The 20,825-nt window shown below is 33.6% G+C and overlaps 1 protein-coding gene and 1 long non-coding RNA gene across 2 annotated transcripts in view; both read left to right on the top strand.

Annotated features, from left to right (window-relative positions):
• The window catches only part of LOC148939264 (uncharacterized), a 42,900-nt gene extending 40,432 nt beyond the window's left edge, over positions 1-2,468 (top strand). The window contains exon 3 of the long non-coding RNA XR_016143556.1: positions 2,205-2,468. This is a non-coding gene — a long non-coding RNA (uncharacterized LOC148939264). The remainder of the gene's footprint in view (positions 1-2,204) is intronic.
• A 6,562-nt stretch (positions 2,469-9,030) lies between these two features.
• The window catches only part of Drp1 (dynamin related protein 1), an 82,568-nt gene continuing 70,773 nt past the window's right edge, over positions 9,031-20,825 (top strand). Inside the window, exon 1 of the mRNA XM_089107159.1 lies at positions 9,031-9,191. Coding sequence (XP_088963285.1) covers positions 9,090-9,191 — 102 coding nt within the window. The 5' untranslated portion in view covers positions 9,031-9,089. The remainder of the gene's footprint in view (positions 9,192-20,825) is intronic.

The following is a 20,825-nucleotide window of genomic DNA, read 5'->3' on the forward strand; positions in this document are numbered from 1 at the left end:
TTATCAGTATTAAAGCTCAAACCAATATCTTCGTACTCATCTTGGAGAAGTTCAAAAGTTGAAGAGCATCCTTTGAAAGTGCAGGAAAAGTTAATTAGGTCATCCGCAAACGTAACTAACGAAAGATCAACTCCTCTAAAGATAAATATACAGTTCAACTTATCCTGAGCACCGGTAACACAATTATTAAACAAAACTGGAGAAGTCAGAGCTTTTTGGCATACACCTTTCTGAATTGGAAATAGTTGACTACCATCTTTAATTCCAGCCTTCAGATTTCTATACATGCATCTTAAACAAGTAATTATCGCAGCATCAGTACCTTTCAAATGGGCCTCAAGCAAAACCCGCGCAAATATACAAGATTCAAGGACTCTTGTAACATCGAGTGCACAAAAGACTAGGAAATCACCTCTTTCTTCAATATCCTTCAGCACATTCATAAGCAGAAAGAGAGCGTGTTCTCTACCTAAGCCTCGCTGCAATGGGCTAGATGTTGGATTGATAAATTAGTTCGGGTTTGAAAACTAATACATACTGAAATTAAACTTTTTGATTACGTTGGCCCAAGAAAATCTGCCTCTTCATTTGTTTACACTGCATTATTCATTCTATAAAAACATAGCTATAAAAGTTCATTACCAAAAAAAAATCTAAAAAAAAGGCTCATAAAAGGGAAGTTTTGGATACTCAACTAATGAACAAGTTTCGTATATCTAAAATTCAGAGATAGACCAAATATTCTTTTTTAAAGTATTTGAATTGTTTTGGGACAAACTAAATTGAGACCAAGCTGAAGAAGAAACAAAAATCTCGAGCTTAGCTAAAATTCATTATCTATTGTATATTAAAATATTCGTGTCAACTAAAAATTTAAAAACAAATTAGTGGCAGAGGCCAATCTGTTTTTGTTTAAGAAGTTCTATATTTCTATATTTAAGAATAAACATATAAGTTCTATACTTTTATTCTATATTTCATGTTTTTCGTAGTTTCACCCAGAAAGAGTATAAATAGAAAATAATCGGTATACCTTATAACAAAATCAAAGCGAGAATTAAGAAAATAAATCGAATTCTATGGAGCTCGGAAGTCTTGAAATTGGCAATATTTCATTCGTCGTTATACTTAAAAATAAGCTAGTCAAATAAAAATCTGCATCTACAAGTCTGTGTTAGAAACTGGTACATTACCATTTTTGTGTCGTTTCGTGTTTTATATGCCTCGTTTATGTTTTTTCTTAATACAAGCTTCGTCCAAACAAGTTGATTAATTGGGTAATTATTGGTGGATTTTATCATCCTGAAAGAAATAAAATTACAGTTATTACACAGCTGAAGAATACGAAAACAAAATTTGAAACAAGAGAATATGCATTGTATATTATATTGTTTAGAGTTGCTCCAATTTTCCTTATTTGCCTTCGCTTGGTTAATATAATTTTTTATTTTACTTTCATCTTATTTTAGCCGAAAAAATCAGGCAAAAGTAGCAAACTCAGGGAAAATTTCTTCAACATCATGTATCAAGAAGTTGTTCATTCAGAAAACTCAATCGGCAACACTGCATAATACTGTTCTCTGTTTCTGTTTATTTAACTTCGTTTGCTTTATTGATGACTTTCAGAATTTTTTGTTTATTGATGACTACCGAAAGTGAATGATGAAGATACTGTAAGCAACCTTAAGCTTAGAGATCTCTAATTTTGTAAGGTCGTTGAGTGGAGGAGATGCCGTAGCCACTCGTTGCAGTTAATTCTGTAGGAGTATGATAAAAAAAAGATGCTACGGGGGGAAAGACCAAAATGACAGTAGTACTATCATTCGGCTTTTTATTAGGCTATAATTGAGTTGGGAGGGTTACTGAAATTATTTTTCCCCAGGTACCACCAATCCTAAAAATAATTCTACTTGAAACAACTTGGAAGGTTTATACACTTCTCCCGAAACTATTTGAATAATTCTATAAAATCACAGTTTTTCATAATCAGACTTTTAAAATTAAAGTTTGAGAAATTTTCAATACAACTTAATGTCGGCTGAGGTAGAGGTATATGCAAAAGCCAAGCATTCTAATGAAGGGGTGACAGTAATCATATTTCAGGTTAATTTGACTTATTTAATGTATATTCATTTTCCTGGCTTTCATGCCAACAAATCTTTTTTTTCGACGTGTTTTTATTCCTTTTATTTTCCTTTTTTCAGGCATCTTTTGCTGCATAAGACCATTGAAAATGCTTTGTTAAGGAATTCATAAATATCCACTAAAACAAACAAATAATGAGGAGCAAAGAAAACTCATCGAAGCCCAACATATTCAAAGCCACAGTTGAAGAAAAAATGAAGACGTATGCTTTGCTATCGTTGAAGCTTCATGAAGGCTGATTGAACTTAAGCTATTTATGTTTTATGAACAAATCCTGACGAAGTTTTTTTATTTTTCTAGCTTTATTTCGTAATAAACGATTCTGTTAAGAACAATTTGTATTCGCTCCACAATGAACTGGGGAATATAAGGAAAATTGGTTTGTTAAATAATATAATCAGAAAGACCTTTAACAGTGGAGAACAAATGAAATTATATTATAAATCTACTGGGCAACTATTTATTTGAGCTGTTGGTCTTCTTTTCTGGATGCAACTTCAAGCTCCCCCCCCCCTCACTCCAGAAAATCAAGAATAAATAAATCTACAGCTTTCGAAAAGGAAAATGATGAACGGATAACTTTGAGTTACAATATCTAGTCTCTCCTCATCATAGGATATTACGTAATCTGTTACTTTATATACCTCAGTCAGTGTTATTTGTCACCAAAAACAAATGAGAAATTTGACTCCTAAGCGGAAATTTAATTCATATTTTTAAAAGGAAAGGCTCGAGTCATAATTACGCAAGAGATTTCTCAAAAAAAGATGGTTATTTCAAACTGCAGAAAGGGTTGTTAATTTTGAATGAGAAATAATTTTATAAATCTTAAAGACTTTGGCGTAACGAGCGAGAGTTATGGAAGGGGGTAGACCCATCCTCGCTCTTTTAAGGTTTAATTTTGTTCCCAACTTTCACTTTTAAAATACATTTTTATTTAAAATTTTTCTATAATTCTAAACTAAAATAAAATGCTATATAGAGCATAACCGGTCAAACTAGGGCACGAAGGCCATACTTTGACAGCCATTTAATTGAGCATCGTTGAGAAGTCCAATAATCATGAGGTAATTATGATTTTGCTCCGACTCGTGGCAAGTGATTGCTCATTGGAAATGTCTCTTCTGTCTGATGATAGCACTCCACGTTTTGAGATGAATAGGAGCATTTTTCTCGGGGCACAATTAGCCAAAGCAAGGCCATTGTCTATTTTTTTGTAAGACAAGGATTCTGAATTTCTCAGAAAAACTTTATTTGGGAACTAAATTGAATTCAACGCTTCTGTGGTAAGACGCATAAATTATGAGTCAGAGAAGAAAGGGCTTCCAAATGAGCTACTAGTCAAGCAAATATGGTTAGTTACCAAAAATAGCATCTGACCCTTAGAATCTCCTCTGCTCTGATCTAATTGTGATTGTGCTTGGACTTGTGGCAATTGACAGCCCATTTAAAATGTATGATCTGTCTGGTGATAGCACTCCACGTTCTGAGATGAATAGGAACCTTGTTCTTATTCTTTGATCTTGTAGATAGAATTTTAAGACCAGGGCGAAAAAAATTGTTTTGTTAAATAAGAAAATCACAAAGAGCTGTAATACTTGGAGAAAATATTGGATTTTATGATAAATCCAAAGGCTATTTTTTTATTAATAAAAGCACTGTAGAGGGCATAACAAGCAAAAACAAGGCCATCGCCTGCTTTTTTGTAAGACAAGCAATTTGAATTTCTCAGCAAAATTTCATTTGGGAACTAAATTGAATTCAAGACGTTTAAACGAGGTAAGACGCATTTATTACGAATCAGAGAAAAAACGGATTTAAAACGAGCTACTAGTTAATCAGACATAGTTTAGTCCCAAAAAAAATATCTCATCCCTTAGAATCTACTCTGCTCTGAGCTAATTGTGATTACGCTCCGACTTGTGACATCTCATTTGAAATATCTCATCTGTCTGATGATAGCACTCCACATTTTGACATGAATAGGAATCTTTTTCTCATTTTTTTTTTTTTTTTACCTTAAAGATGGAATTTTAAGACAAATCGCACTGGTTGTATAAGAAAGTCACAAAGAGCTGCAGCAATGGAAAAAATATTGATTTACATGATAAATGTAGGGGCTATTGTTTTTCACTTAATAAAAACACTGTATAGGGCATAATTAGCCAAAACAAGGCCATCGCAGCTTTTTTGTAAGACAAGGATTTTAAATTTTCTCAGAAAAACTTTATTTGGGAACTAAATTGAATTCTAGACTTCTAAGCACGGTTAGACGTATATACTATGAATCAGAGAAAAAGGGGCTTTCAAATGAGCTGCTATTCAAGCAAATATGGTTTAGTCCCGATAAATAGTGTCTTACCCCTTAGAATCTCCACTGCTCTGAGCTAATTGTGATTGCACTCCGACTTGTGGTGAGTGACAGCTCATCTGAAACGTCTCATCTGTCTGATGATAGCACTCTACGTTTTCACATGAATAGGAATTTTGTTCTCATTCATTGACCTTAAAGATGGAATTGTAAGACCAGGGCGATAAAAAAATCGCCCTGGTTAAATAAGAAAGTCACAAAGAGCTTCAAGACTTTGAAACGCAGTAAGACGTATATATTATGAATCAGAGAAACAAGGGCTTTAAAATGAGCTACTAGTCAAGCAGATATGGTTTAGTCCCAAAAAATAGTGTCTGACACCTTAGAATCTCCCCTGCTCTGAGCTAATTGTGATTGTACTCCGACTTGTGGTAAGTGACTGCTTATTTGAAATGTCTCATCTGTCTGATGATAGCACTCACGTTTTGACATGAATAGGAACTTTTTTCTCATTTGTTGACCTTAAAGATGGAATTTTAAGACCAGGGCGATAAAAAAATCGCCCTGGTTAAATAAGAAAGTCCCAAAGAGCTGCTGCAATAGAGAAAATATTGAATTTTATGATAAATCCAAGTGTTATTGTTTTTACTTAATAGAAACACTGTATAGGGCATAATAAGCCAAAGAAAGGCCATCCCCGCTTTTTTGTAAGACAAGGATTTTGTATTTCTAAGAAAATTTTTACTTGGGAACTAAATTGAATTCAACACTTTTAAACATGGTAAGGTTGAAACGAGATATATATTATGAATCAAAGAAAAAAGGGCTTTCAAATGAGCTACTAGTCAAGCTTATATGGTTTATTCCCAAAAAATAGTATCTGACCCCTTATAATTTCCTCTACTCTTAAGTAATTGTGCTATAGTATGTTTAATAGTTCGTTAGGTTATAGGAAACAAAATTTGGCAACACTTTAATCAATTTGAAAGATTGGGCGATCGGCAACGGGTGTTTTCTTCAAAATTGGGCAACACCGAACATAGGGCGATGGCCAGGGTGATGGGTGATGGTCTATTACTTCAGTTTGGTTTTGTTTTTACATCCTATTGTCTCTTGAACATTTTCAGCTTAGCAATGAAGTTTCTTAGTAGCCTCCAAAATACTAAAATCAATACAAATAGTCTGAATAAGTATCTTTTTTACATCGGGTTGTCTCTTGTATAATTTCAGTTTGGCAATGAAGTATTTTAATAGCCTCCAAAACACTGCAATCACTATAAATAGTCTGCATAAGCACGCGGAAAGGACAAAAGATTGTCTCTGTTGCACCAGAGTGTGTCTTTTTAATTTAAGTTTGGTAATGAGATATCTTAATGGCCTCTAAAATTCTGCAATCTTTGTAAACAGTCTGAATATACACTCATAAATGACAAAGGATTTTCTTTGTTACACCAGATTGTCTATCGTACAATTTCAGCTTGGCAATGACATTTCTTCATAACCTCTAAATGTTGCAATTACTGTAAATATTCCGAATAAGCATGCAAAAATGACAAAATATTGTCTCTGTTACACCAGAGTGTCTCTTTTTAATTTAGGTTTGGTAATAAAATATCTTAATAGCCTCTAAAATTCTGCAATCTTTGTAAACAGTCTGAATATACACTCATAATTGACAAAGGATTACCTTTGTTACACCAGATTGTCTATCGTACAATTTCAGCTTGGCAATGAAATATCTTCATAACCTCTAAATACTGCAATTACTATAAATATTCTGAATAAGCATGCAAAAATGACAAAATATTTTCTCTGTTGCACCAGAGTGTCTCTTTTTAATTTAAGTTTGGTAATGAGATATCTTAATAGCCTCTAAAATTCTGCAATCTTTGTAAACAGTCTGAATATACACTCATAATTGACAAAGGATTAACTTTGTCAGACCAGATTGTCTATCGTACAATTTCAGCTTGGCAATGAAATATCTTCATAACCTCCAAATACTGCAATTACTGTAAATATTCTGAATAAGCATGCAAAAAAGACAAAATATTGTCTCTGTTGCACCAGAGTGTCTCTTTTTAATTTAAGTTTGGTAATGAGATATCTTAATAGCCTCTAAAATTCTGCAATCTTTGTAAACAGTCTGAATATACACTCATAATTGACAAAGGATTAACTTTGTTAAACCAGATTGTCTATCGTACAATTTCAGCTTGGTAATTAAATATCTTTATAACCTCTAAATACTGCAATTACTGTAAATATTCTGAATAAGCATGCAAAAATGACAAAATATTGTCTCTGTTGCACCAGAGTGTCTCTTTTTAATTAAAGTTTGGTAATGAGATATCTTAATAGCCTCTAAAATTCTGCAATCTTTGTAAACAGTCTGAATATTCTGAAAAAAAGGCAGAGGAACTGAAAAAAAGTGCGGAACGACTTTATCCCTTTTTTTAAGATTGGTGTAAAATTGATATAACCTAGACCGCCTTTTCCAGTGTTCATTTCGAAAGATTGGTGCTAGGTTTGAAATGACCAGATGAACAATTTGACCTAAAACTAAACTCAGTAGACTTAAACGGACCATGTGCGTGTTGCGGCGCATGCCACGGCACGCGAAAAATTTGTTTGACTGTAGTACCGAAAATCGTTGTGTAGCACACAAATCTGGTCAGTTTTCGCAATCAAGGAACTGACTGTGGTATTCATCTGTGTTGCCGGGTGATGCACATTTGCGCCATTTGGGCGCTGTTTTGAGTTGATTGCGCATTGAATTTTTCAAATTGACGCATTGCGCCGATTTCTTGCATGTTACAAAAATTCAGCGCAAAGTGGATGCATTTTGCCTTCACAATAACATTGGAAAAAACTCAAAATCTTGAAGTCTAGTGTTTACTGACAACTTCTTCTGACAGATTCAGGAATCTGTCTATAAAGACAGACGGAACTTTCAGAACCCCGCAGGGATTCTCATATCGCATTCCATGCTCCATGACGACCTAAATTTTAAATTATCAAAGCGTGCATTATCCTTAGGATAAAAAACCAGATATGGGCAAGAGGTCAAATTTCGATAAAAAAAAAGTACAGAAAAGAGTGGGAAAAGCTGATCTTTGTTCAACATAGCTCAAGCAGCTCTTTCTGTCTTAAGCTTACCCATAAGCAGCTCCTTCGTCAAGAGAGAGTATTTTCTGTTATGAATCTTGTCAAGTAGAAAATTCGAAACAGGATGCAGCTTAAAATGCTTAACTCTACTGTGACCTTCCGACTTTGGCTATATTGCCAGGGAAAGTGCTGCAGGGACTTTGATCCTACACCTGCTAATAGATTTACCATTGATATGTATTGCATCAAAAAAACATCCAATGACAGTGAAAATGAAACTTTTTAGGAGATTTTGGGTGATATAGAAGGAAGGTTTGCTGTCCAACTTTGTTTTACTTTGAAAACGATCTTGGATACTAGGCAAAGGTAAATACAATATATGGTTAAAAAATATAGAAAACTAATTTGAAGTTCATTAAAAGGAAAACACAAATAAAATAATAATCGGAACTGTTGAAGGACCTTGCCAAGTAGAATTTTGTCTTAATGTATGTCTTTGGCTTCTGTTTCATGACAAAAATCTCAGAACATTGTCTTTGGCCTGCAATGTTAAAGATAGTTGCATTAATAATGGCCGGTCTAATTTATTATCTTTGACTTGGTCGTTCTAATTTATATTTTGAAAGCTACGAAACATTTTGTTCTCATATCTAAGTTTGAGAATTTACATCCTTTTTAAGCATAGAATTACAACGTCATAAAAACATTGTATAAAGAAGTAAACTTCGATGTCACTTACCTAAATGACATTTTGGAGAGATGTGACCTTCAAGGATCATGCTTCTCTTTAGTTTTACATTAAAAAATCATATCTATTAGTTATATTTGTCAAATGCACTTTTAGCTTCCACGTTTTTGTATAACTTCTCTATATTACAAGACCAATATACTGAGTACCTATTTCTTTTTTTAGTTCTTTAATCACAATTTCTACTGTTGATAGGGAATAATTCAGCATATCAGCCGGAAAATAATGTAAAATACCACCTTATATATTGGCAAGTATTTTTTTGTTTGTTAGATCTCCTTTAATTCCCGCTTTTATTTAATTCTCTGACATACCAGAGAACCTAGGAAAATATCTTTCTTATTAAGCCAGAAACTGAAAACAGAAAATTTCGACGACAAAAGCTCATGCAATCAGTCGAGAAATGCTTCCCTGTTTCAGATTTTGGAATATGGTGCCGAAATCTGTCAATGAAGACTAAATCCTACCAATTTGAGTTCTAGTATTCTGAAAAAGCAAATTTCACAGAATTTGCGCCTTTGTGGTAACTTTGTCTCTGAATTTTCTTTCTTTCTTTCTTTTTTTTTTTTTTTTGCATTCATCCCTGCACGTGTCTGTGACCCTACAAGGTAAGCGAAAATGCACCGATTTTTGCTTTCCTTGGTGCGCTATCTAATGTCAGGAACCTGCTTGCAATAGAGCCTGGCGAAGAAAAAGAATTCTACTAATTTTTTTTTTAAACATTTTCAAGAATTGGATATTACTAGCACAGTCACTGCAAGTGAAACCTGTAAGATAATGGAGTTTCTGATACCACTTATCAACAAGCTTCAAGAAGTCTGCACGACGGTGGGGACTGACTTAATTCAACTTCCACAGATTGTTGTTGTAGGAAGTCAGGTATGCTAATGTTTATAGAGTGGATCTGTTCGTAAATATTTATATTTCAGATAGGATTTCGAAATTCAATATGGGTAAAATTCTACTATAGCTACTTTTGGCTATCTTGCAAAGGGGTTAGGTTAGGAAAATGAACATATCACTAAGTTGTTTAAGAGTAATATGTTCCAAAAATACTTATTGATAACAATTCAAAGCTCAATTAGCCTATTAGGTAACTGCAATATAAACTGTTTTCCTACTGTTTCAAGTTTTTCAAATGCTTTCAACAAATATAGCACTGAATTTTGCAGTAAAATTCTACTTTAGCCACTTTTGGCTATCTTGAAGAGGGGTGAGGTTAGGAAGATGAATCTTACAGGGATGGGTCTACTGGCTAAAATATGTCCCAGGAAGGTATTTTGAAGTACCTACCTCCATTCCTCCCTCTATAGGGACCTGAAATTTCCCTACATGACAGGTCTTTACCTTTTGAAATTTTGACAAAACAACATTTTACCTTAATTTTCAGTTATAAGTTTCTTTTTCTCTGGCTTTAGTTCCAAAAATGCAATTCCTGTTATTTGAGTTGAATTTTAAGCTAAATCAATTTTTTTTTCCAAAATTTAGGAAATGTATTTGCATATCTTTAAAACCTTATAAATCAGGATTGAGCAAGGTTGTGAAACTGAAAACAATTTTATTGTACTTTATTTTAAGCATAAAATCTATTTTACAAGGTTTCACTTTTATAACACAGATTGGTATAATTTTAAGTATTTGTACTGCTGACAATGAAACATGTTAAGAAAATAATTCATTCTTTAAAATATTTATAAAGATCCTGGTTAATATATTATTCAAGGGCAGAACCTTTATCATCAAGTCTTTCCTCTAAAAATCCTTCTTTTTTCAACTTAAAAAAAAAAGTTTACAATAAACCCTATGCTAAAATGAAATTTGAAATTGCCACTATAATAAATTGTTTTTACATATAGCGTTCATTCCAGCCATTGTTAATTCTGTTTTTTTTAATGATCAGTGGCAAAAATACAAAATATTAATACAACCTAACCTAAGTTAGGTTCTATTAATATTTTGCATTTTTGCCACTGCTCATTAAAAAAACGGCTTTAACAATAGCCAGGATAGTGCTATCTATAAAACAACTTATCAGGCAATTTATAGTGGAAATTTCAAAAGATTTATGCATCGCATTTTAGCATGGGGTTTATTGTAAACTTTTTCTTTCAAGTTAGAAAAAGAAGGATTTTTAGAGGAAAGACTTGATGATAAAGGTTCTCCCCTTGGATAATATGTTAACTAGGAACATTATACATATTTTAAAGTAAAAATTGTTTTTTTAACATGTCTCCTTGTCAACAGTACCACCTCCAAATTTATACCCACATAATTTTAAAGGTCAGGACTGTCTAGAGAGAGAATGAGGAGAGGTAGGTACTTCAAAATACCTTCCCAGGACATACTTTATCCTGTAGATATAAGATATCCCTGAAAGTTTCATTTTCCTAACCAAACCCCTTTCTAAGATAGGTAAAAGTAGCTAAAGTAGAATTTTACCAAGTTTTGCAGCAATTAGAAACTTTGCCATCTACAATTCAGGGTATGTTCCAATTCAGGGCATATATTTGCACCTTGGGGTGGTGGGGGGGGGCAAATTTCATGGTAAATTTGCAGTGGACCATATAATTTAGCTAGGATGAAAGTTAAAACATTATTTGATGTTTTTTTTATGATCTTTTGTAATTCATGTAAAATACCTTTGGGGCCCCTTTAAGGGCTCAAGATGCAATTAGCCCCAGGAGCAATTATTAAATTATTGAAAGAGCATAAAAAAGGCATCAAATGATGATTTCACTGTTATCTTAGCTAAATTATATGGCCCACTAGAAAATTCCCAAAACTCAGGGATAGATCTACAGGCTAAAGTGTGTCCCAGGACATTATTTTGAAGTACCTACCTCAGTAATATTCTACTTAAGCTACTTTTGGCTATCTTGGAAAGGGGTTAGGTTAGGAAAATAAAACTTCCAGGGGTGGATCTAAAGGCTAAAGTATATCTCAGGAAGGTACTTTGACATCTTCTCCACACCTTCTCTCTCTAGAGGATCCTGAAATTTTTCCTTCCAAGATAGCTAAAAGTAACTAAAGTGGAATTTTACCTTCAATCTGTTCAGTGGTGGATCCAGGGGGATGGCTAGGGGGCGCGCACCCCCCTAAAGTTGTCTAAAGTAATGTAATTTACTTAATTAATGCAAGTTTGCATTAACTAAACTTGCTCCTAGCACAAGTTTATCAGATCAACCTATTTTGCACAAGCCAAGAGAAGAAACATGGTGGATGGAGAAATCATTTTGATTTTTGTATCCAACTTAGTTGTGGTAAATCAATGCTTGCGGATTATTTAACTTTTTGGAAATGGATTTATAGTCAAGTAGTAAGTTTGAAACCAACATTTTAAGCCTTTCTTGTACCTGAAAACTAGAAATTTGTTGGTCATTTTGAAGGGCTCAAGTTTGAATTTGCAACAGAAGCAATTATTATATTCTTATAAAAAGGGATAATAAAAAGGGATGAAGTGGTATGTTCAATTTACTTGTAAGTCAATAATATGGACACATAGTAAGAGACAATCACATCCCATACTAAGAAATACAATAACCCATAATGCCTAAAAATAGTCAGATCAAAACACTTAAAAGGTAGGGAGACGGGGGGGGGGGCAGGATTCACTAATTAAATATGTCAACTATGTAAGGTATCAAAGTTTTTCTGTATCTTTCAGTGAAAACTTTTATTGGGGCAAGGAAGGGGATTTTTGTTGAACCAGAATGCAGGGTTGAATATTGACTAGGGAGAAGGGTTATGTATGGCATTGTTGGCAAAATGCAAGAAAATTTTTGCTCTCCTTCCTTAAGGGTAACTAGATTGGCTCGCCGAAGAAGGGAAATATAAGGCACTTTACCCTCATGAAAGATAATTCTTAGGCATCTTTTTTGGACTGCCTCTATTCTATCAGACAATTCAAAAGAGATGCCAGGATGCTAAACAGGACAGGCATACTCAAAGGTTGGGTGTACAAATGAGAGGAAAATCCTTGAACAATGCAATTTAGGACATTTAAGTTTTGCTCATTTTAAAATATCATCAATATGGCAATCCCATTTTAAGTTGCTTGAGATGGTAACACCCAGTAATTTCAAAGTGGTGACAGACATTTCAGGGGGGATTTTGCAGGAGAAAGAAGGGGGAGTTTTAAGGCAAGACTGTTGACATTAAAGGGTAGACTCTCATATCATTAGTAACAGCTTAACCTGATATTGATTTCAAAATGACCATTGGGCTACTTTTTAAACTTTTGAATCATGTCTTTAAGACAGTTAGATCATCAACAAATTTCCATCTATCTGGGAAATTGACACCAAGCTTGTTTATCATTGCAAGAAATAAAATTGGGCCTAAGAGGGATCCCTGGGGTATGCCATTATAGATTAGGAGGGGATCAGAACATGCATTCAGATATTTGACAACTTGTATTCTATTAGAAAGGAAAGATGCAATTATTCTAATTAAGTAGGGGTCAACTTGAAAGTCATTGGATAGTTTTTCCACCAATGTATTGTGGTAGAAAATAAGATGAATGAACCACTTGAAATCTTTCTTTGTGCTCTTTCCAAATATATAGCCTAGTTCTTTTACTCAGAAATTCAATTTTAAGCCCTTTATGGACCCTTTTATTGTGCAAAAGGGTTAAAATAATTGTTAGGCTACAAACTTACTGTTTGATTTTAATTCCATTTTGCTAAAACTATACAATTCACAGGAATTGATCCAATTAAAGAAATAATTTCTAAATCTCTGACAAATTGATTTGTTTACTAAAAGCTGAAAGCATCACTCTTGTTTAAACCATTTGACATGAAAATTTTATTGATTATGATGAAATTGAGAACTAGAAAAACCATAGGAAATATATAATTCAGTCTGTATATTTGAACTTGCGGGGGGGGGATATAGTGGAGCTGTATTTAAAATTTGTTAACTACAATTATTCTACATATACTGAAGTAAGAATTATTGTTTTAATCCATTTGTATAGCCATAAATAATAGAAAAAGGTAGCATCATCGAGGGGTGATAAAGGGTTTAAAATTGAATAACTATTATGTTTGAAAAGAGCATAAAAAAGTCATTGGGTGGTATGTTCACCTTATTTGTAGGTCAATAATGTAAACTCCCCTGAATTCCTGCCCTACCCTTACTGAATTTAAACTGCCCTGCCTTTGCAATCTTTGTGTTATTGAAGTGAAACCTGAAGAAGTAGATGTAGTAGAGCCTACTGAGTAAATGAGCTGCAAGGGAATCTTGATATATACAATATTCCACAACTGACATGAAGATATAGTTTTGAATATCATAGACATATCATAGTTTATATATTACACATCATAACTGTATCATAGACATCATATAAGCTTGATATATGCAATATTCCATGACTGACATAAAGACTTTGTGAACACATTACTCAATTCCTTATTTTTATGTTTTTCCAAATGTAATAAAGAATTCAGTCACAATTTCACCCCCTCTCTAATTGTCCCATGTATAGAACAAGGAATATACAGAAACTGAAAGAGAACACAAACAACAAAGTTCTTACTTTATAATATGCAGTATTTATCTTATAATAAGATTATCACCTGTCCTTCCATTATTATCAATTCCTACAAAATATTACTAATAATATTTGGTAGATTGCACACTCAATCACACATGTGTCTGTCCATTAGATGTCCTGTTTTCTCTTATTATTGCTTCGCGTGACTTTCTCTCAAAGCCCTTGTCTGTTATTTACAATGAGATTGCTTAGTCTGACCAATATCTGCCAATTTGGAAATAGGGTTTCATAACCCCTTGAAAAAGAAAGACAGAAAACCTGGTTTTGAAGACATTTGTCCTATTTCACTCACTCCTATATTCTTTAAACTATATGAAGGATTCCTTGCAGATTGGCTAGAAGAAAAAGTCCTACCTATTATTGACCTGAGACAACTGGGGAACATCAAATTCACTTCTACTTCCGATTACCTTGTGTCTCTTATTGACTCAATTGAGAAAATCCTTGAAAAACATAATTTGCTGGCTAATTTTAATTTCCATTGACTTTCAAAAAGCATTTGACGTTGTTAACCACAATATTTTAGTTGAGAGACTTGTAACTGATTTCAGTATTGATTCTTTTTTGGTTAAATTGGTTGCCTCCTTTTTATCAAATAGATCACAAGTAGTCAAATATCAGAATCCATATTCCAGTCCCCTCCCTGTCCACAATGGAGTACCCCAGGGTACTCTTCTAGGTCCCCTCCTTTTTTTTTTGTTATAATAAATAGCCTCGCTAAGGAATTTTCTGACAGATGGAAATTTGTGGATGACCTAACAGTTGTTGAAACCTGCTACCAAAACTTAGTAAGCAGCCCTATTAGTATCCTCAATGGTATTGCAGATGATGCTGTGTACTTAGACATGAGAGTAAACCCCTCTGAATCTATGATAATGCCAATATGTTTCTTTAAAACCTCGCCCCTTTTCCTCAACTCTATTCCCCTAGATATTTATGTGTCTTCTTTTAAATTACTTGGGGTCACAATTTTCTCTAATTTAAAGTGGAATATCCATGTTAAAGATATTGTCCATGGAGTTAATGCATCCATGTCTCTCCTTAAGCTCTTGAATAAATTTAATGTTTCCCCATCCCATTCTTTAAGGATCTATACTTCCTTTGTCCACCTGCATTTTGAATATGCTTGTCCAGTTTGGCATCCTGGCATCTTCCATGGCAAATCAGAAAAAATTGAATCCATTCAAAAAAGAGCCCTGAGAATAATTTTTAAAGAAGCTAAGCTACCATACTCGCTCCTTCTAAAAAAGGCCAAGCTGGAAATCCTTGAGCACAGGAGAGGAACGTTGTGCCTCCGTTTTGCAAAATATGCAATAATAAACCTTTGCACAGAAAAAATTCTCTCCAAAAGACACTCCTCATCCAGACACCACATGCCACATACTGTTTATGAACCCATTTTTATCTTATCCCCCATCCTTTGCTTACCCTCCAGGTATGAAAAAATCTTTTCCTCTTCATTACTGATAAAATAAACTGCTAGTTTTCCTTCTTTTTTTGGTACAGGTGATACCCAAGTTTTGTGTTTGTTTGATTCTTTTGTATCCTCCCCCTTTTTACATGCTCTGTTTTAAACTTTTCAATGCTATGGTAATTCTGTCTCACTCTTTTTTGGTTTTTACCTTTTTAAATGTCTGACATTTTGCCACTTAATTTTTTTTTTGACTAATGAACAATTTTGCCTTTCTGATATTGTTGTTTTTGGTATTGTTTAGCCAGTTATTTAGTTGTTTTGCTTTTTTTATGATTTTTTTTATTATTTTGTTTTTTTTTACTCCAAAATGCGAATTTGGTCCTTCAGGGCTTATGATAGACATTTTTTTATATAGATATCTTATCCTTATCTGTAACCCTAGTATACAAACATATGGCCAAAGTACATACTCCATTAATGTTCTATAGATCAACTGTTTTTCTCAAATTGATGTAATGGCAGACAATGTACTGTATTTTAGAATTTCTAAAGGTAGTTTTCAAAATTTTATAGCATTTCCTTTTAGAAAGGCCAAAAACTAAAGCTATACCTTTTTCCATGGTAGCAAGAAGCCCCTCATCTAGAACTTTACTAGATAGAGTTCTAGACAAGAGGCATTTGGCCATCTTGAGAAGCAGTACAATACTAGCTTAGTTGAGGAAGTTCAGAGGTGTGCCACAAAGTACATAGCTGACCTATATAATCTCTTACAGTAAGAGATTGGAATGCCAACATCTACCAATGCTTTTTTCAGATGCCTCCATGGCAACATGATGCTGGTCTACAAGTATAGTGAATAAACCCAATAATCCCCTCTTCACAAAATATTCAAGTCAGCAATATAGAAGAGGCCACTCAAATAAGCTGCCAAGACATCCTGTTAATATAGAAACACAGCAATATTTCTTCTCTAAGTTCAAGTTCTTTATTAATCAATAAAAAATGTTTTGACAAAACTATCAAATTAATGACCCACGGTGAGAATAACTTGTGTGTGGGTTTATATACACTCAACAATAAATAAATAATACTATCTCCAGATACTGGAATAAAATATTGCTTTTCAACTCTCCATACGGTAACAACAAACAAAATCAACATAAAATCAAAATAACCAAATAAATAAAGTGAAACGAGGAGCATCCACCCCAAAAAATTAATTAAATTTATAATTGCTGATTAGGTGATTTGTTAATCTAATTTTATTATTAACCAACGAATTATTCAAATCTATATAACTCTGAAATTTATTCCGATGATTTATAATACTATGCCTAGGTGAAAAACCGGACCTTTCAGATTTTATTAAAGCCTGATGGAACTGCCACGGGTCCAATATGCATGCAAAACCTGATTATCATCCTGAAAAAAATTATTATGCAAATAAAAACACTCAGGCAAAAGACCTTGAACGTGTTTAATCATATAAAGAACAGAATGGATAAAAGAGAAAAAATCCAGTGGAAGGATATTTAAAATTTGATACATACTTTTTGTTGATGATTTACCAGGGTAAGAAAACAGGCTAGGCAGGCAATTTTTCAATAGATGCAGAACTTTATTTTGTTGCCTCTGAAGAGGAAGAATATGAGTTTTAAAAGTATTCAAACAAATAATCGGACAGTAATTTATATATGAATGCACTAGAGAATGATAAAGAGATTTTAGGGCAAAAAACGGCAGAACAAATTTCAGATGATTCATCATACCAATATTTCTGGCCAGTTTCATTCGAAGATAAATTGTATGGCTTTTAAATGATAAACTTGAATCCACTATTATCCCAAGATATTTAATATCATCAACTCTTTCAATTTCAATGGGTAGGCTTTGAATATTAATCATCATAATTTCTGGTGCTGTTTTCCCAGTACGAGAGAAGATGATGAATTTTGTCTTAGTACAATTAATAGTCAATTTATTTCTCGAAAACCATAAGATAAGCCTTGACAGTGCTGATTCCAACCTAAGCTTCAAAGATCTAGAGCCGGGGCTGCTGACATTGCATGCCGTGTCATCGGTGAATAATATGTTAAGGCCAATATCATTGATGCTATTACTGATATCATTAACATAGATAAGAAATAGGAGTTGACCCAAAACAGAGCCTTGTGGGGCTCCAATTGACTGAGATTGAGATATTGATGAGGAAGAAGTATCACCTCTGTCTACATACTGATTTCGGTTTTTTAGGTATGACATTACTAAGTCATTAACTGGGCCTCTTATGCTGCAGTTATCAAGTTTAGTATGCAATATTTTATGGGAAATCGTATCAAATGCGTTCTTAATGTCAATAAAAATTGTAGCAGGAATATCACCTTTGTCGAGGGCGTCATGAACAAATTGAGTCATTGCCATAATAGCATGCTCAGTAGAGTGAGACTTCCGGAACCCAAATTGCACCGGACTAAAAAATTTAGATTTCGTTAGAAAGCTGACTATATGGTTATATAGGCACTTTTCGATCAACTTCCCAAATTTAGACAGGATCGAAATCGGCCGATAGTTTGTTGGGTTCTTTGGGTCTCCTCCTTTATACAAAGAGATAATTCTTGCAGACTTGAAACAAGAAGGAAATCTTCCGGTTTTAAAACAGAGGTTGAACACATGGGAAAGCGGGTTTACAATATTTGGTGCTGTGCACTTAATCAGATTATTCAATGACCCATTGGTCCCTTACAAAGATGCATTCTTTAGAAGCTTTATTGCAAGTAAAACTTCATCTGGGGTTACAGTAGTAGGAAAAACGGAGGTATTGTGAGACGGGGGTAAATTTGATTGAAAGTCCTGTCCAGTTTCATTATCCAGATGATGGGTCAGGTTGTCTCCAGTATTTGACGCGGTTTCCTTGCCAATTTTTGCAAAGTGTATATTTAATGCATTGATAATTTCCACTTTTCCTGTAGCCAGTTTAGTTCCATCTTCAGCTATTAATTCATCAGGAAGATTATGGGTCTTATGCTTTCCTAAGCGCTTAATAATTATTTCCTATATCTTCTTGGGGAAACCTTCTACTTCAACAAATGCTTTGGTGAAGCAATGACTTTTTGTGCTGATCTTAGAATTTTTGGTAAATAATTTTTGTATCTGCGAAATTCATCTAATTTAACTTCAGATGGATGCATTAAGTATGCCTTATATAACAGATTCTTATCTTTTATTGATACCAGCAATCCAGGAGATATCCAAGGCTTAATTGGCTTTATACTATTTCTTCTTGATATTTGGCAGAGAAAGAAAGCATTATTGAAACAACATTTAAACTGATTCACAAAAAATTGAGCAGCAAAATCGGGGTCCGAAGACTCTAAACAAGAAGAAAAATCAGTTGAAAAAAGAAATACTTTGTTTTCTTAAGCAGTTTCTATTAGTCATCCCCATTTTTCTTTTAGTAGGCCTATTAAACTCTGTAATCAAGTGAAGGTTGCTTACTAGCATCAAATGGTCTGAAAAATCTTCAATAACCACATCACTAGACTTTAGTTCCAGATTCGTAAACAAATCATTTATAAGGGAAGCAGAATCTTTCGTTATTCTTGTTGGGATTCCATAAGTTGGTAAGAGACCACCGGACAAGCAAACTGATAACAAGTCAGCCCCGTCAGAAGATATTCCGTGGAAATTACCACTTGAATTATTAGAATTATATAAGTCATTATTAAAGTCACCCATGATAACTATTTTTGGATACTTTTTCGAAGCAATAAGCACAAAATCATCAAGAAGTTCCATGAATTTTGAAGCAGGAGAACTTGGAGGTGGGTAAAAAACACAACACAAAATTTTCATACTATTTACTTCTATTTTCACTGCCAAAAATTCAAACGCCATTTCAAGATATAGGTGATCAAATTCACTCACCAGATCTAACTGAATTGATGACTTAATGAAAAAAACCTAACCCTCCCTGTTTTTATTAATCCGATTCTTATGAAAAAAAGTGTAATCCTGTTTATTAATAAATGTCTTTGTCGAATCATTTAAAAATGTCTCACAAGAGCCGAAGACATCTATATTATGATGAGAAATAAATAGGGATATTCGATCAAAAATATTTAGTAACCCGCGACAGTTCAAAAATGCCATTCTAAAATTAGCGCCTTTATTTAAAACTTGGGTGGGGAGTAGATATTTATTTTTTGGGATAGAATGAACCATCATATCAAAAACATTGTCATCGTTGCATAAATTTTCAAATATTTTACCTAAATCTACGGAAAGCTGCTCAAAATTACGAATTATATAATCAATTATCTCAATACTGGGTATACTTATTGACAAAAAGTGGCATAGCAACCATACGGAGAGTGAAAGGAGAAACAATTGTTACCAAAACTTCATCTGAAAGAGACAAACATAAATCAAAAACTAGAACTTTATAGAAGGAAAACCTTATCTAAAAAAAATCAGGAACAGTGTGGCACAAAGTAAAGAAATTAAATATAACAGTTTTGATAACAAAAAAAAAAAAAAAAAAAGTAAGAAAAAACTACGTAATGCTCATTATGATACTTTTGCGAACGGGCCTCCGAAAATAAGATAATCATAATTCTCAGACAATCATAAATTATCAACTAACTTAACAACCAGAGCACTAAACACAAAATAAAAAAAATACTCCACAATATCTTATAAATCTAAGCTAAGATTACTACTATCCTATTCAGTTAATTCAGTTATTGATCGGCTCTCTCCCATATCACCGAACCAAGTGTGCTTTCAATGATTTCAATAGTCTTCAATTTGCAACAGTGATTACAACAGCTGTATTCTTTAAGTCCAGACTTGACAAGTAAGGGACATTTGAGTGGGACTGTCTGTCCCATTCAAATATCCACTGATGCCAACCTCATCATAAGAGTGTCTTGCTGGGATGCTGATAAAGTTTGTCATACCCAACCATCTTGCAAGCTTAATCCAAAATTGATATTGTGCAATGGTGTCAGCTTTGTACTACTGGGTAATGGTCATCATGGGTCATATCTACCTTGTGGTCACCATTACCAAGTGGGCTTAAATTGGATCTTTCCAGCAGAACTCTTACAGCATGTCACTGTGCCCTAACAGAGTGATGGAAATTCACCATCCTCAGCACAGAGCACTACAGATCCAGTATGTCCCTTAATTTTGCTCTGAACTGCAAATTAAGCTAATTAATGAAGTTGAGTTAAGAAAATTAAACTTTTAGGAATAAACCAAGGGCCTAAATATACTATGGGAAGTGCTTCAACAAAAGCTATTTTACCTTGATTAGGGAACTTTTGGAAAATTTAACCTTTTTTTTGGCTTTGGGTTTGAATTACAATTCATACGATCTGAGAAGGAATATTAAACCCTATCAAGGCTTTTTTCAAATTTAACAGATAGTTAAAGAAACTTTATAATGTTATAAATCAATATTGAGCAAAGGCATGAGGTTCAACATATATTATTTGTAACTCATTTGGGCTTTAGTTTATTTCTGAAGGTTTAACCT

The sequence above is a fragment of the Artemia sp. Qi Xiang Cuo genome, chromosome 21 (assembly GCF_049724085.1).
Source record: "Artemia sp. Qi Xiang Cuo chromosome 21, ASM4972408v1, whole genome shotgun sequence".
Lineage (NCBI taxonomy): Eukaryota > Metazoa > Arthropoda > Branchiopoda > Anostraca > Artemiidae > Artemia > Artemia sp. Qi Xiang Cuo.